The sequence below is a fragment of the Myotis lucifugus genome, unplaced genomic scaffold, assembly GCF_000147115.1.
Source record: "Myotis lucifugus unplaced genomic scaffold, Myoluc2.0 scaffold_66, whole genome shotgun sequence".
In the NCBI taxonomy this organism is placed as follows: Eukaryota; Metazoa; Chordata; class Mammalia; order Chiroptera; family Vespertilionidae; genus Myotis; species Myotis lucifugus.
Genome location: NW_005871114.1, coordinates 4,142,350 through 4,158,318, shown reverse-complemented (window position 1 = coordinate 4,158,318; position 15,969 = coordinate 4,142,350). Strand labels below are relative to the sequence as shown.

At 39.6% G+C, this 15,969-nt stretch overlaps 1 protein-coding gene and 1 long non-coding RNA gene across 2 annotated transcripts in view; one reads left to right on the top strand and one right to left on the bottom strand.

Annotated features, from left to right (window-relative positions):
- The window catches only part of PDE6C (phosphodiesterase 6C), a 38,191-nt gene that overhangs the window by 14,369 nt on the left and 7,853 nt on the right, over positions 1 to 15,969 (top strand). The window contains exons 11-15 of the mRNA XM_006090018.3: positions 996 to 1,064; positions 5,809 to 5,955; positions 6,185 to 6,292; positions 7,377 to 7,486; positions 9,987 to 10,074. Coding sequence (XP_006090080.1) covers positions 996 to 1,064; positions 5,809 to 5,955; positions 6,185 to 6,292; positions 7,377 to 7,486; positions 9,987 to 10,074 — 522 coding nt within the window. The remainder of the gene's footprint in view (positions 1 to 995; positions 1,065 to 5,808; positions 5,956 to 6,184; positions 6,293 to 7,376; positions 7,487 to 9,986; positions 10,075 to 15,969) is intronic.
- LOC106697388 lies at positions 6,246 to 15,490 on the bottom strand. Its single transcript, XR_002829587.1, has 3 exons — positions 15,468 to 15,490; positions 7,407 to 7,538; positions 6,246 to 6,333 (listed from the first exon to the last, which is right to left on the bottom strand). It is a non-coding gene; the product is annotated as an uncharacterized LOC106697388 (long non-coding RNA).

Sequence of the window (15,969 nt, the reverse complement as noted above, 5' to 3'; positions counted from 1 at the left end):
AAAAATATTTCCAGGAAGAGAAATATACAAGTCAGCTATTGCCATGTAATGCAGCATAACAACCATAACATCTCAGTGCTTTCCAACAATAAACATCTAATTCTCACTCAGGCATTTGTGGGTTGACCAGGCTTTAATTGATCTTAGTTGGGCTTGGCTCCAAGCTGTGCATTTGGTTTGTTCTATGTATTACCCTCATTTTTCTTGATCAGGTGCTCCATAATAGGTGTTCTTCTCATGAACATGACACAGAGCAACAGAGCAAGCCCACTGTGCAAGCACATTTCAAGTCTTTACCCATATCACATTCACTTAAATTCTCACTGGCCAAACATGACCAAGATCAACATCATGGATGGTGGGAGAGAAAGTAGATATTTGCTAGGAGTGTTCTAATTACCACCAAATGAAGGAAAATATCACACTATTTTTATTCCTCTGTTCCTTTTATTTATCCAGCTTTTAGAGTGTGTGTATAGGTATAGTTTTGATGGGTGGTTTTTAGTTGTGTGTCTTTTTGTTGTTGTTTGATTGGTTGGTTTTGCTGGGTAATTTGAGAGTTCAGAGAATTTGACTTGAGAATTTGAGATGTTGAAGATGAGAAGGTCTGGGGAGAATAAAGGGAAATTGCTATAAACTAAAAAACCAATAAACAAACAAAATAACAAAAAATGTAAGCCACTTATTTTTCTTTCTTACCTACATACAAAAAAAACAAAACCTCTCTCTCTCTCTCTCTCTCTCTCTCTCTCTCTCCTCACTCAGACAGCTTATGTTACCTTTTGGGGGCATAGAGAAATCAATTAGATTATTTCTTGGAGAAAAATCTTCATAATCAGATGCATTAGATTTTTTTTTTGTATCCAGAATGTATCTTTGTCTTGAAACTCATTACAGCATATTTAAAATATATTTTAACTGATTTTGAGAGCAGAGGAATCAAATAAAAATCTCCTTTATAGGCATTTCACATCTCAATTGCTTTTACATTTTAGAAATTTAAAGAGAAGTTAAGTATAGATGTAATTGAAGATTGTGAAGAAAAACAGCTTGTCACAATTTTGGTAAGTGTTTTACTTCTATCCTTAATGCCTTCTTAATAAAATATATTAGGACATGCTTTCTCATTTTTCAAATAAATGTTCAGTTTTTTCTTCCCTGACAACTTTTAAAGCTAAAAAGAAATGATATTTCTTCTAAAGAGTCATCTTTTGGCTTCCTGATTTCCTTTCCTTTGTCCCCTACAGTCCGATCCACACAGATAATTTAGAATCACAGCTAAACTAGACTATGGCATAAGGAACTTGAGGCACAGATTCTAGAGATGTCCTGGTCTGATTTATTTTAATAGTTTTGGATCTCACCATGGCCACCCCAGAAGACATGATGGGATCACAGAACATATGAACCTTCTAGGAACAATATATCAGGCACAATTATCGCCATCGCTAGCTTCTCTTTTGGAGCCTGGAGGAACTCAGTTCTTTTTTCATTGTCATTAAACCATCTCTATTATTTCTGGTTGAAATTAATTCCTTTTCCAGTTAATTCATCCTGTATTTTGTTGCATCCTATTAAACATACCTAAACTCATTTTCTACAATTTACAGTTAGATTCATCCAATAATTTTTTAATTCCAGAGTTAATCTTTTTCAGTTCTAGAATGTACATTTAATTTTTTTAAAGATTCCAACTCTTTGTTAAAACTTTTCATCATTTTATCTACTTTGTGTATCTTTCCCTCTATTTTCTTGAATTTATTGACCACATTTATTTTAAAATTTCCATCTCAATACCTGAATCACCTATAGGTCTGATTCTACTGTCTAGTTTTGCTCTTGGGTTTCAGTCATTTGATTATTTTAAAACATGCTTCATAGTTCTTTTTCATTGAAAACTGGACATTGTGAATGAAAACTTGTAGGGCCTCTGGGTGGCATTATCTTTCTGCAGCACTAGATTTTCTTCTGACAGGTAAATAAAGTTGATTTTAGATTTTGTTATAGATGATTTATTTCAGTTTTGCCCTTACTATGAGGGTAGAGGCCTTATTTCTAGAGTGAGGCCCTTCTGGGATCCCAACTGAAAGCCAAGCCTCCTAGGCCTGGAACTTTAAAAATTTGAATGAAATTGAAATAGTATCATATCTATTTCCTAACTAACTACCTCATCCTGTTTTCCTCTGTCCTTTTGCAATCCATGATGTAAGTGTTCTGCTTTCTAAACTGAGACATATTGACTACCTCACCTTCCCCCTTGCCATCTTTGATAAGGCGTGTCTTCCTGTCCTCTGCCACCACAGAGCCAGTGGCCTTTGACCTCTGTTTGAGGGCTCCATTCCCACCCTGCATAATTTTGTGTCATCTGAGGATCCCACTCTTCTTGTTTTGACCTCTAAACACTTTCTTCTCACACTTGGCCCAGAAGATAACCCTTCCTTCTCCTTGCCTGCCCTCAACAACATGCATCTTCTTGTAAAATAAAATTCTGATTGACATCATGACACTTTAGAAATTCTCTAGTTGTCTATTTAGAGGAGGGAGGACCTTATGTTGGAGAAGCAATAAAATGGATAAAGAACCAGTAGCTTTACCAACACACACCCTATTTTAATGGAAATCTGCTCTAAGTTTGGCCCAAATCATTGCTGCGTAAAACTTAGGAACTCAAGAAACAAACAAGTATTTCAGAGGAATTCTTCAAAATTATCTTGGCATAATTTCTTAGCTACATAATTATTCATGTATCTGTCCTCACCACGATTCTTTCTCCAGGTGTGCACTTTAATTCTAGGTTCAGGGAAAGCCAGGTCTATTTTATAGGTGTAGCAGCAGGTGCATGTCACTGTGCTGGGAAGGACTGAGGCAGCTGTGCACTGACTCAGACAAAGGAAATGAGGGAAGTCCTCCTCCCACCTTTGTCTTGCTTCCAGAATATTTCAGATCACTGATAGATACACCATCTGGAGAGAAGGCCCCAGAGAAATACCTCACCCATTCATCTTTTATTTAAGTTTTTTCCCATTGAGATGCACTGTAGTACAAAGAACTCTGTAAGGTCCTGAGAGCAGAAGATAGTATGGTCTGGTTCTTATCTGGTTCAAGAAGCACCCTGTTTAATAGGGAGACCAAAATATAAGCAATGACACTGACCTTGCCCTGTGTGGACAAGTTCACAGAGTGGAATCACCAAGGGCCCTCAGAAGCCAAGGGCCTGCTTCTACTCACAGAAGGTGGTAGAATAGGAGATGACAGCCATGGCCCTGAGGTGTGAAGAGAAAGCAGTTGTGGGCTGGGCAGCGATTGATGATGGGGGCTTGGCGATGGCTGGAGATGAGAAGAGGAAGCAGGGCATACAGACCAGGGCCTGGAGATACAGGGATAGCTTGCTATCTGAGGGAAACCAAAGAGAGCTGCTGTGGCCAGCGCCCCAGTGAGCAGAGGGGAGGAGCAGCCCAGGAGGCCTGGCAGGACGCACCTCAGCTGTGTGATTCCTGCAAACAGCAGAACATCGGCCTTGGGTGCCAGGCTTCCTACTTCTCAGACCAATCAAAAACTTTTATTTTCATCAACCTCTCTGTATCACAGACTTACAAATGGTTGTTCTTCAAAACCTGTGATTTCTGCATTAAAGTGTTATTTTACTGGTTCTTTTTCAACTGCACCTGGGAATCACAATTCTGAGAACTTACTTTGTTTCCTGCTAAAATACACATTCACATTTAAGTATCACTGACCCTGAAATGCATGAAAAAACAATTTCACATTTTCTCTTTACGTAACACTCTGGGAACTGTACAGGAGCAACGACCTCCAGCAAGGAGGCTCTGTGGCACAGGGCGCTCCTACCACTGCCCATAACTCTCTCCCATAACCCTTCTCTTGCTCTGATTTTTTAAAAATCCTCACTTGAGGATATATTTTTATTGATTTTTAGAGGAAAAGGAAGGGAGAGAGAAAGAGAGAAAGAGAGAGAGAGAGAGAGAGAGAGAGAGAGAGAGAGAGAGAGAGAAACAGTGATGTGAGAAATATTGATCGGTTGCCTTCTGTATGTGCCCCAACCAGGGTTCCAACCCACAACCTAGATATGTGCCCTGACTGGGAATCGAACCCGAAACCTTTTGTTGTATGGGATGACACTCCAACCAACCAGACTCATCTGGCTGGGGCTCTCTTACTCTGATTTTTATAAGCTGTGCTAATGTTCTGCTCATGAGAACATGTTTCAGGGGCAATGACAACATTTTTATTCATTGCTTTCTCCATAATGCCTAGAAAACAGAAACCAACAAATGTTTGTTGAATGAATAATAGATGAATAAATGAAAAAGAAGAGCCTCTTTGGGCAAGGAATCTGGGAGCATTTGGAGAGAGAAAGAAAGTGATGAGAATGAGTAACAAAGGGTATCAGAGGGCCCTATGAGAAATGGAGAAAGGAATTTTGTAAAGTGTTACTATGAGTTGTGAATTGAATCCCCTCAAATTTTCTTGGACTCATGCAAATAGAATTGCTTTTTAATCAAAATTACTTTTTAATTAAAAAAACAAAGACGAAAAGATTATTAGTATCCTTCCCATTTTACAGGTGAGAACATTGAGACTTGATCCATTTGGGAGACATGCTAATCCAAACCCAGAACTGAACATTAGTCTCCTGGCCCAAGCCATTGCTTTGCAGGAAAAAGTCTCTGCCTAAAGTGATGGTCTGAGAATGGCATTGGTGAGGAGGGAGCCCCAGGGAGAGGAGAGAAGGGAAAGGGTGTGAGGGATGAGCCCAGATCAGGGGCTAGAGGACCAAAAACCGTACTTTTACCTAAAATATCTGTGTACCATTATTGAGAGAAGGGACCTCAACACAGTAGTAAGCTCAGTGAACTCAGTAGATGCCCACTGAACTGATTGCTCCCCTGCATCTATCTGGTAGACCTTAATAGCCTTTTCTAACTCCTGCCTCCTGGCGCTTCCTCTCCTACCAAATCAGCTGAATACCCCTCCAGAATATCTCCTCCTTTAATTCCTCCCTCCTCCTGCCCTCGGGCAATCAATTTCTCCCACAGTTCCAGGCACTTGAAGCCATGCTCTGTGCGTTTTCTAAGCTCTCACCTTTCCCTGGTCTGCATTCTATAACCATTTCAATAAGTTAAGTTCTTTAAGGGTAAGGTCCTTTTTTAAATTTCCCAAGCCAAGTCAATACTCTTGTGCTTCATTCATAGTCCTATGAATAAGATATCTGCAAGTGTACCAATATACTACAGGGCCCTCATTCATTCACTCAATAAACATCTACCAAACCCCTTCATGGGACAGGCACTGCAGGTCTGGGACACCACACAAACAGAAGGGACATGATCCCACTCTGGTGCAGCTCACAGTCTGATGGGAAAGCGTCACTGAGCATGTAAAGAAAATGTGATAGAATTGAATTAAACAATCACTTACTGAATATTTCTTGAAAAGGAAAAAAAGAGAAGCTGAGTATCGAAGATGGGTGAAGCTGCTACAACCCAGCATTTCATTTTGCATCATAGAAAGAAAATAGCCACTGGAACATGATTGGAAGTGTATCTCCCCTCCCCCCCGCACCCTTAGAAAGTTTCTTGATATAGCTGAGTCTCAGTTTCACCATCTGTAAACTGGGTGAAATTGTGCAGGTTTGTTGTGAGGATAACACATGCAAACTGCATCACCCAGCGCCAGGCATATAAAGGCTCAGCAAATTGTGGCTGGTGTCTTTTTATGGTAATTTGTTTCACACCCAATGTTGGATGTGTGAATGCAAACTGACATAGTTTGTCCTTATTTAAACAGGAAGAGGACTTGCCAGACCTGAAGGCAGTAGACCTGTGTGAATTCCACTTCAGTGACTTCCCCATTACAGAGCACGGGCTGATTAAGTGTGGACTACGACTATTTTTTGAAATAAATGTGGTGGAGAAATTCAAAGTACCCGTAGAGGTAGATGGTCTTTAATGTAAAATACTGGGCGATTCTGTTGCTGTACTTCACTAATGTTTCCTGTGGTTTAAAAGATTAACTTCAGTTTGAATTTTAAATTATTATTAACTTTGTAAATATATCAGCTTAACCTCTGTAAACAAGACCAATCGATAAGATTGTCACAGACCTTCCAACCTTTAGCATTCTGTTCCAAAGTCTGAATGGTGTTATCTTCTGTGGGTGACAGGTTCTTACCAGATGGATGTACACCGTGAGAAAGGGGTATCGTTCCGTCACTTACCACAACTGGCGGCACGGATTCAATGTGGGGCAGACCATGTTCACTTTGCTGATGGTAGGTCCAGAGCGCTGTCAATCATAAACCTGCACATTTCCCTGTTGAGCATGGCGAGCGAGAACCGGAGACAGTCCATCAGTCTAGATCAGTAATTCTGGAATTCATAGGCACAATCCCATAAGCCCCAAACTCCCCTGTAGATGATGCCAGACAATATGGGGATGCCTGGGCACTTGGCTGGATTGTCACTCTTAAGAGAAACCTTGCCGAAACCGGTTTGGCTCGGTGGATAGAGCGTCGGCCTGCGGACTGAAGGGTCCCAGGTTCGATTCCGGTCAAGGGCATGTGCCTGGGTTGCGGGCACATCCACAGTAGATGTGCAGGAGGCGGCTGATCGATGTTTCTCTCTCGTCGATGTTTCTAGCTCTCTATCCCTCTCCCTTCCTCTCTGTAAAAAAATCAATAAAATATATTTAAAAAAAAAAAAAGAGAAACCTTAAACTTATTGAGGACAATCACGTACCTCCTCGAAGGAAATTTCAGTTACCTGCTGGCTGGTTGGATTTTTGTTTTATTTTTTTAAATTTATTGTCTAAAGTTTTACATATGTCTCCTTTTCCCCCACTTGACAACCCCCCACCCCCGCCGCCAGCCATTCCTACCTTGGGCAAGCCCCCACTGCCCCAGTGTCTGTGTCCATTGGTTATGCTAATATGCATGCATACAAGTCCTTTGGTTGTGGTTGTTTTTTAAATTTTGTTTTAATTACAGTTAACATACAGTATTATGTTAGTTTTAGGTGCACACATTACACCTGAAATGAATATAGACATGTATGTGCCTCACAGAGTGATTGCAATATTGACTACATTCCCTATGCTGTACATTACATCCCTGTGACTGGTTTGTATCTGGCAATTTGTACGTCTTCATCCCTTTATTTTTTTTACCCATCCCTCCAACCCCTTCCCATCCTGCTGGGGTTTGTAATTGCCCAGAATTAGCTACAATACTCAATAAGAAATAAAAACAACTTGCTCTAAAAGTACAGCATATCTCCTTCATTGCAGGCAGGCCTCACAGCACATGCTATAGAGGTGTATTAATCCAAGTAAATATATATATGTATATATTTTTTTAGACAGGAAGGCTAAAGAAATACTATACAGACCTTGAAGCTTTTGCCATGCTCGCTGCTGCTTTCTGCCATGACATTGACCACAGAGGCACTAATAATCTGTATCAGATGAAGTAAGTGAACACATGTGCAGTGTCGACAGGTACTTGTGACGTTTGAGGTTGTCTAAGGGGAGAAGAAATGAAAATCACCTGATACCAGGTTTAGTTGTCATATCTTTAATCTCCTTTAATCTGGAGTCATTCCTCAACCTTGCATGTCTTTCAGGATGTTGATGTTTTTGAAGAGTCTAGGCCAGTTGTTTTGCAGAATATGCCTCTATTTGGCTTTGTCTGATTGTTTCCAGGTTACTAGATTCAGGGGAAACGTTTTGGGTAGGAATTCTACATAGACATTGTGTACTTCTCAGTGCCTTGCACCAAGGGACCTATGATATTAATTTGTCCCATTATCTGTTTATGAATAATGTCTAGCTGATCTCTTTATGCAAAGGTACATTTTCTCCTTTGTATTAATAAATAATCTGAGGTGTTACTTTGAGACTGGGTGAATATTTAGTTCCTCTGTAACCTTTTTTGACTGACGTTTTTAAACCCAAAGGAATTAAAGATAATCACTCTTTCCCACTGGAATTGAGCTTTATTCATCTTTGTAAAATCTCCAGTGCTGACACAGAGTAGGCATTTGAATGTGAGTTAAAATTCTGATCCCTGCCCAGCCAGTGTGGCTCAGTGTTTGAGCATCAACCCATGAATCAAGGGGTCACCGGTTCGATTACCAGTCAGGTCAAATGCCCCGGTTAGGGGCTCAATCCTCAGTGGGGGCCATGCAGGAGACAGCCGGTCAATGTTTCTCTCTCATTGATGTTTCCATCTCTCTATTCCTCTCTAAAAATTCAACGAAAAGATATTTTAAAAAATTCTGACCCCTAACTGGAATATTTGGTTTACCAAACCTGTTCATGACCCCTCTCCTCCCTAAAGTTCTGTTCTTTCTGAAACAAAATGAAACTTCTCTACGAAGGCTGCCGCCCATATTACTGATGTCTTCCTTTCTTAAAATTATTTATTCCATATTTCCATCACAACATTTCCACATTATCAAGGTACACCTGTGACTTCAGCCTCTCTCCATCTTTTCTTTTTTCATCTTTTTATTTTTGATGTCACTTTCCCTCCCTCCAACAGGAAGAACTGAAGAAAGACAGGGTACCGAAGACTGAAGTCCCCACTTACATAAAGCACGATCCAAGTATTAGCAAATGGGAATTTTGAGTTTAAATTTATCTCACCGTCATGGAGAAGAAGTGTTACTTGATAGTGATTTTCATTTTAGTTCCTATACATTCTTTTTCTTCCTCTTTCTTAAAAAATGTTTAAGCCCTAACTGGTTTGGCTCAGCGGATAGAGCAGTGATGGCAAACCTATGATACTCGTGTCAGAGGTGACACGCGAACTCATTTTTTTAGTTGATTTTTCTTTGTTAAATGGCATTTAAATATATAAAATAATTATCAAAAATATAAGTCTTTGTTTTACTATGGTTGCAAATATTAAAAAATTTCTATATGTGACACGGCACCAGAGTTAAGTTAGGGTTTTTCAAAATGCTGACACGCCAAGCTCAAAAGCTTTGCCATCATTGGGATAGAGCATCAGCCTGTGGACTCAAGGGTCCCAGGTTCGATTCCAGTCAAGGGCATGTACATTGGTTGCGGCACATCCCCAGTGGGGAGTGTGCAGGAGGCAGCTAATCGATGTTTCTCTCTCATCGATGTTTCTAACGCTCTATCCCTCTCCCTTCCTCTCTGTAAAATATCAATCAAAATATAAAAAGAATGTTTAAATTTTTAAATTTCCAGTTGACATACAATATTAAATAGCTTCAGGTGTACAACAAAGTGATTAGACATTTATATTACTTGGGAAGTGGTCACCCTGAAAAGTCTAGTACCTATCTGAAACCATACATACTTATCACAACACTAGTGGCCTGGTGCACTGATTCGTGCACATTGAAAGGAAATTAATTAGAAGAAATACTTTAATATCACTATTCGCCCTTTCTCTATAATAGAGGTCTCAACCAAATTCACAATCAACAATGACAGATTGAAACACACGCGTGCAATTGGCACCAGCAAGAGCTTTATATGTATCGCACATGTATAGATTATTGACTATATTCTCAATGCTGTATTTATAAGAATACTCAATTCCTAATGAACACTTTCTCTATAAATGAGTTACAGGCTTTATCAGGTTTGCTACATGCTCTATAAGTCATATTCAACCACCATAAACTCTGGGGACAAAGATTTTAGATGCAGAGGAAGGACCAGACTTCTGAGTTTAAACAGTTCAATCATTTTATGCATTCAATAAATCAGGGTGTTGTGTGGTGTTTTTTTTAAGAAATTGTTTTAAAGAGCATATTCTCATCTAAATCTAAAACATCTTTTTCAATATATAACTTTTGACCATTTCACGGGCATTAGGGGAGAGGGAGAGAGAGGAAATGAAAAAAATCCTCAGATAGTAAAGATTCTATATTGTATGGACATATGCATAATCTTTAAACAGCTAAAATCATGGCATATCCCTCTCCTTCTAGATCCACGTCTCCATTGGCAAAGCTTCATGGATCTTCTATTTTGGAGAGGCACCATCTGGAGTACAGTAAGACTCTCCTGCAGGATGAGGTACCTGAGCCTCTCTCCAGGGCAGCTCACAAGCTCTGGGTCAAGACACTAACCTACAGAAAATGCTTGGAAAGAGGTGGCCTTGAGGGGTGGAGGCTGACAGTGTTTACCTCATAAAAGTCAATGACAGAAATGGCTAAATTGCAACAGTTTTTGAACAACCAAGTTGGAAGTAGCTGGGATAGAGGACAAAAGAGCCATGAAACCTCACAGAATCTCTGTGGGTCTGTTGAAAAAGAAGAAAAGGCTTATAGGGGATGTGTAAATCAGGCACCGGCTTTCTTTTTCATTCCTGGGCCCTCCCTTTCATTCAAGGTCATGGTCTGTACTTTTAGAAAGTCAAGCTTTCGTAGCGGAGAGAGGCATGAAACTGGAATATAAGGCAGAATCGGACAACTGCCATCAGAGTGGCACTGAGAGTTCCAGAGGGAGATATCACACTCAGGAGTGGGCAGGGCACAGGGGAGGACAGATTGCATCAGGGACAGCTTTATGCAGGAAGTGTCTTTGAACTTGGTCTTGAATTCACTTTGATTTGCATGTATCACTACTACTTGCATTCCATGGGAGGTAGTTAATCTTCCCTTTATCAATTTTATTTAAGGGTACATAGGCTTGTGGAAAAGTTGTGGATATAGTCTAGTTATACTTCCTTTTTTAAAAATCAGTTGAGAAAGTTCCAAACCAAACAATTAAAAGGAGCCATTGATTAGACAGAGGGGAACACTTGTGTCTCGCCAGAGAACGTGTTTAGAACTGCAGATGGTCATTAGGATGCACCAGCCCTCTCCAGGGTGGAGCTTTTCTGTTTCCATCACAATCATTATTACAGGCTCAGGGGAAGGAAAGCACAGAAATATGTCCCAAGTTTCGAGATAACACTACAGTCTTTTAGGTAATGAAAAGCCAAGTGGAAAAACTTATAAGGCAGAGTGACCAGGAAGAAAAGTGTATGTGTAGTGAAGTGCCTTGAGTGTTTTTAAGAGCCTATGACTGATACAGCGCCCAGACATGGGGACCCAGAGCAGCTGCGTCAGAATCATTGATTTCATAGGGCGGGGTGGGTGGGCAGGTTGTTAAGGACAGATTCTGGCCCTAGCTGGTTTGGCTCAGTGGATAGAGCATCAGCCTGCGGACCAAAGGGTTCCGGGTTTGACTCCGGGCAAAGGCATGTACCTTGGTTGCAAGGTCCTCCCCAGCCAGGGCCCTGGTCAGGGCGCATGCAGGAAAAAACCAATTGATGTGTTTCTCTCACATCGATGGTTCCCTCTCTCTTCCACTCTCCCTAAAAAAATCAATGGAAAAATATCCTCAGGTGAGGATTAACAAAACAAAACACACAAAAAACAGATCCTGGGCTGCTTTTCATACTTACTGACTGGGCTCTCAGGGGTGGGGGCCCAGAAACCTGCACTTTCACCAAGAACTGTAATAGTTCTGATGCATGGCCAGAACTTCTCCCTGCAGTAGCATTTATGCCATAAAAATGATAATATCTGTTCTGGGAGAATTCAAAGGAGAATCGGAAAGTAATTCAGAGAGATAAGACTAAATTGTTAATTATCCAATTTGTTATGAGTCTTTGTTTTACTGGTTGAGACTATCTTATATTTTTGAGTAAGAATTTTCTAATTCCTAGTGATTATGTGATACCAAAGGCAGATCATGTCAAATATATTTTTAATTTTGTTATTTAATTGTATTTACTAAAGGAAAATATGTTTAAAAACTACAGCCAAATATCTAAATGCTTACCATTGGAAGGCTCCTCGTATCTCATAAGTTTTTTCTTTCTGGGACTGGGGAGTTTATAATAAGGTTGTGGTTTTCCATATTAAATTTTTTAATGTTATTTATTCTGCAGCCTGAACTGGGTTTGATGGCTATATAAAGGTTTATTATTCATTCTAAAAAGGAATATTGCATCTCAGTAATCTTTACCATCTTGGCGAGGACCTGCCTACAATGCTATTCAATCTGCTAATTGCAGACTTTTAAGGCCTGTAAATAGAGTCGCTAGGCAATGCAATCACAGAGCTTTTTATAAGCACGCAAATTGAATGCTGGGGGGAAAAAGAAATTTTTAGCCATCCTACGTAGACAATGTGACTCTTTTATTTACTTATTTTTGTATAAAAATGTTTACTTTTAAAATCTTTAATTTTTAAAACAAGGAAGATCCTTAGAATTTATCTAGCAACTTCAGCATTTCATGGGCATGACTCAGACATTTTGTTTTGCATATTATAAGGTTTTGACCTAAAATGGCCTTATATCCCCATAGAGTGGGATTCACTGCTTTGAGAATTAGAACCACTTATATTCTAACCAGACAGAAACCTACCCTTTAACCTGAGTGAATGGCTGGAAATACCTGTTAGTCAGATTTGTGAGAGTATACATTGTAATATTATAATTATAATGTACTATAAAAATGACAAAATAAATTGCTCAGCATAAATAACAGAACCCTTTTGTTACTCAAAACCCTTCGTTACAAAGTGCATAATAATTCTATTCATACCAACCCCATCTCATACAAAGAAGGCATGAAGAAACTAAATATCTTTTGTAGGTCACCAGTGAGCCTGAACAGGTGGGCACTCTCCTCCAACATGAAGACTAAAACTGCCTGTACTTTCTGTGGTTTCTCCTCTCCTGGGAGCCCTAATCAGAATGAATTAGAGCCACTTCCACCTATTTTGATGTGCTATGCAGAATTTATATTTTTATTGCCATTTTAATAGTAGAGGGAGAATAAAAATATACTCTTTCTTTGAGTAAGTGGGCCTTTGCTACAATGAATGCATCTTTGCTTACTTAAAAAAAATTGCATGCATGAATATGTGTTTAATCCTCAATTTTTGTCCAAAATGATTTGGTGGAGCTTCCAAAAATACATATAACATTAGAGAGGGCTAATGGAAAAATAAGAAAAATAAGACAAAGTATGGTAAAGTCTCAAAATGTTCCCAAAATGTGTACAGTGAGGTATAAACATTTATTAGACATGGGCCACAAATTTGATCAAGAGCTTTCCAGCAACTAATACAAAACAGAAGCAGGATACTTCGTATGAATCTATGTCCACAGCTTAAAAAGAAACCACTTAGAAGCTTTTCTTTTAAAGGCCTTAGCTGTGAAAGGAATAAAAGAGAAAATATGAAAGAATATAGAATTAAGAAATGGTTTTTCAATTAGTAGACTTGCACAGTTTTTTAGATAAAAGTGGAATGAATGAGGAAAAAAATGATAAGTGAAATTTAGGTATATTGTGCTATCTATTAAAAAAGCAGTACTGAAAAATTGAATGTACACTCATTTTCCTTAATCATACTAATTTTAAAAGTATGCCATGTTCATCTTTTTAAAAAATCCAATATTGATTTACTTTGTAATCTGAAAGACCTTTTGATAACCTGTCAGCTTTAATACAGCTGTTTTATTATTTTGGATTGGAAAAAGGTATGACTTAAATGGGGTACAATAGGATTAGTCATATTTATTTTTATATTTCTCTTTATATGTAGCTTTTCCTCTCATACAGATATACTTAGCAAATAGTAACAGGTATCCAGGTTTACAAATATAAACAATATACATTAAAATAATTGGTGCATAAAAATATTGATTTATTTGGTCGATGGCTATAGATTATGCGCCCTGTACAATCTGACACTTGGTAAAGACAGGAAGTTATAGCCTAAGGGATTATTTAAATTCATCAGCCTATTTTGCTTTCCTGCCCCCCCCCCCATTGTGTTTTAATTTGGCTCTTCTTCCTAAATTTTTGTTCATTTTATTTTTTAAGATTACATATATTACAAGGTGTACAACATGTTTCAATATACATATACATAGTGACATGATTACTACAACCAGCTAATTAACATATCCATCTCCTCACATATTTACCTTTTTGTGAATGTGTGGTGAGAACTCCTGAGACCTATTCTCTTAGCAAATTTTCAGTATACAGTAAAATTAAAATGTCTTCATGTGCTTTTAATATTAATTAGTCTAAAAGTTTAAGGCATTTCTACACATGCCCTCACTTTTCCCCCCAGTACAGCAATCAAGGATGAATTTAAGTGTCACTGGAGCTACAAAGTATATGTTACATTACATTTGGAACATAAAAATGTGTTCAATGAACAAATAAAGACAGTAAGTGACTCAATGACATAAACATGCCATTGGGTCACCACCAGTCCAAAGGCCACCATGGTGCCAAAATCAAGGGCAGGAAGTGAGATTAAAATTGTAAATGCTCCCTTTGCTCTTCCTTCTTCCTGGCCAATCCAGGCCAGGTTGAAAATGCCCTGTATCCAGATTTGGTTCAGAGTATGGACTGGGATGCCCTAGGGGCTGCTGTGAACTGTGTCAAATAAGAAACTGATTTTGATCTAGACAGGTTTTCTTTTGTTTATTGTACTTCTTGGAGTGTTCAACAGCCATTTTTTCATTCTATCAATTTAAATAGACTATAGTTGCCATTATGAACTCATTATTTTAACAAAAAATATCACAGCTTTCCTTTCTACTACTTATAACTGTTGTATAAAATACTATTTTTGGTCCTAGAATTTGTTTTATAAAAAGATTACTTAAGCGAAGGCTTATATAACATATGATATAAAAAACTTGAGTTCTTGTTCATTTCTTGCTTTCTAGTATTTCAATCTCCTGGAATGACAGAGAGCCATAGTTGGTCTTGGGTTTGCAAGTCTCTTTTAATCTGAAGCTAGCCTCAAAACTTTACATAACAAGAATAATGATATGGCCTTTGTAGCAATTTATGGTTTTAAAATGCATTCTCAGTTATCTCATTTGAGTTAACATTCCACAAATATTTATTGAGCATAGACTAAGTGCTAGGCAGTTAGGCAGGGCAGCTGTTATTATCCCCATTTGAGAAAGCAAATACAGATGCTAAATGACGTGTCCGAGATTATACAACTACCAAGTGGTGAATATGGGAACCGAACCTGGGCTCCTTGTTGAGAGGCAGTGTAATGCCATGCTGCACTGGTTTAGATTCCAGCTCTGCTGTGTACTCACTGTTTAACCGTGAGCAAGTTACTTAACCTCTCTGTACTGTGGTTTGTTTTAAGATTAAGAGTATTCCTAAAGCATTTAGAATAGTGCCTGGTAAGCAGTAAGTATTATGTGAGTTGCTGCTATCATTATATGGTGTTTAGCCTAGTAAATTTGTTATAAAAAATGACTTAAGTGAAGGTTTATATAACATATACTAGAGGCCCGGTGCATGAAATTCATGCATAGGTAGGGTCCCTAGGCCTGGCCAGTGATCAGGGCCGATCTGTAGGGCGACCGGTGAGGCAATTGGGGCCCCCACTCACAACCGCTTTGGCCTGGCTCCACCTGCTCACCTGCTCCACCATCCCGCCGAGGTTCCACTCTCATTGGGGCCCATTGGAGCCAGCAGCGCCTCCATTGCCGCCCGCTGCCAGCGCCACGTCGCCAATGCCCGCCATGTTCCACGCCGCCCCCTGGTGGCCAGTGCATGTCTAACTCCCGGTCCGTTGAACTCCCGCCTGTGGGGACAATTTGCATATTAACCTTTTATTATATAGGACTAGTGGCCCGGTGCACGAAATTCGTGCACGGGGGTGTGTGTCCCTCAGCCCAGTCTGCACCCTCTCCAATCTGGGACCCGTTGGGGGATGTCTGACTGCCAGTTGAGGCCCGATCCCTATGTCTGATCGGGCCTAAACTGGCAGTCGGACATCCCTCTCACAATCCGGGACCGCTGGCTCCTAACCGCTCACCTGCCTGCCTCCTTAATCACCCTTAACCACTCTGCCTGCCAGTCTGCTTGCCCCCAACTGTCCTCCCCTTCCCGGCCTGATCACCCCCAACTGCCCCCCCCCC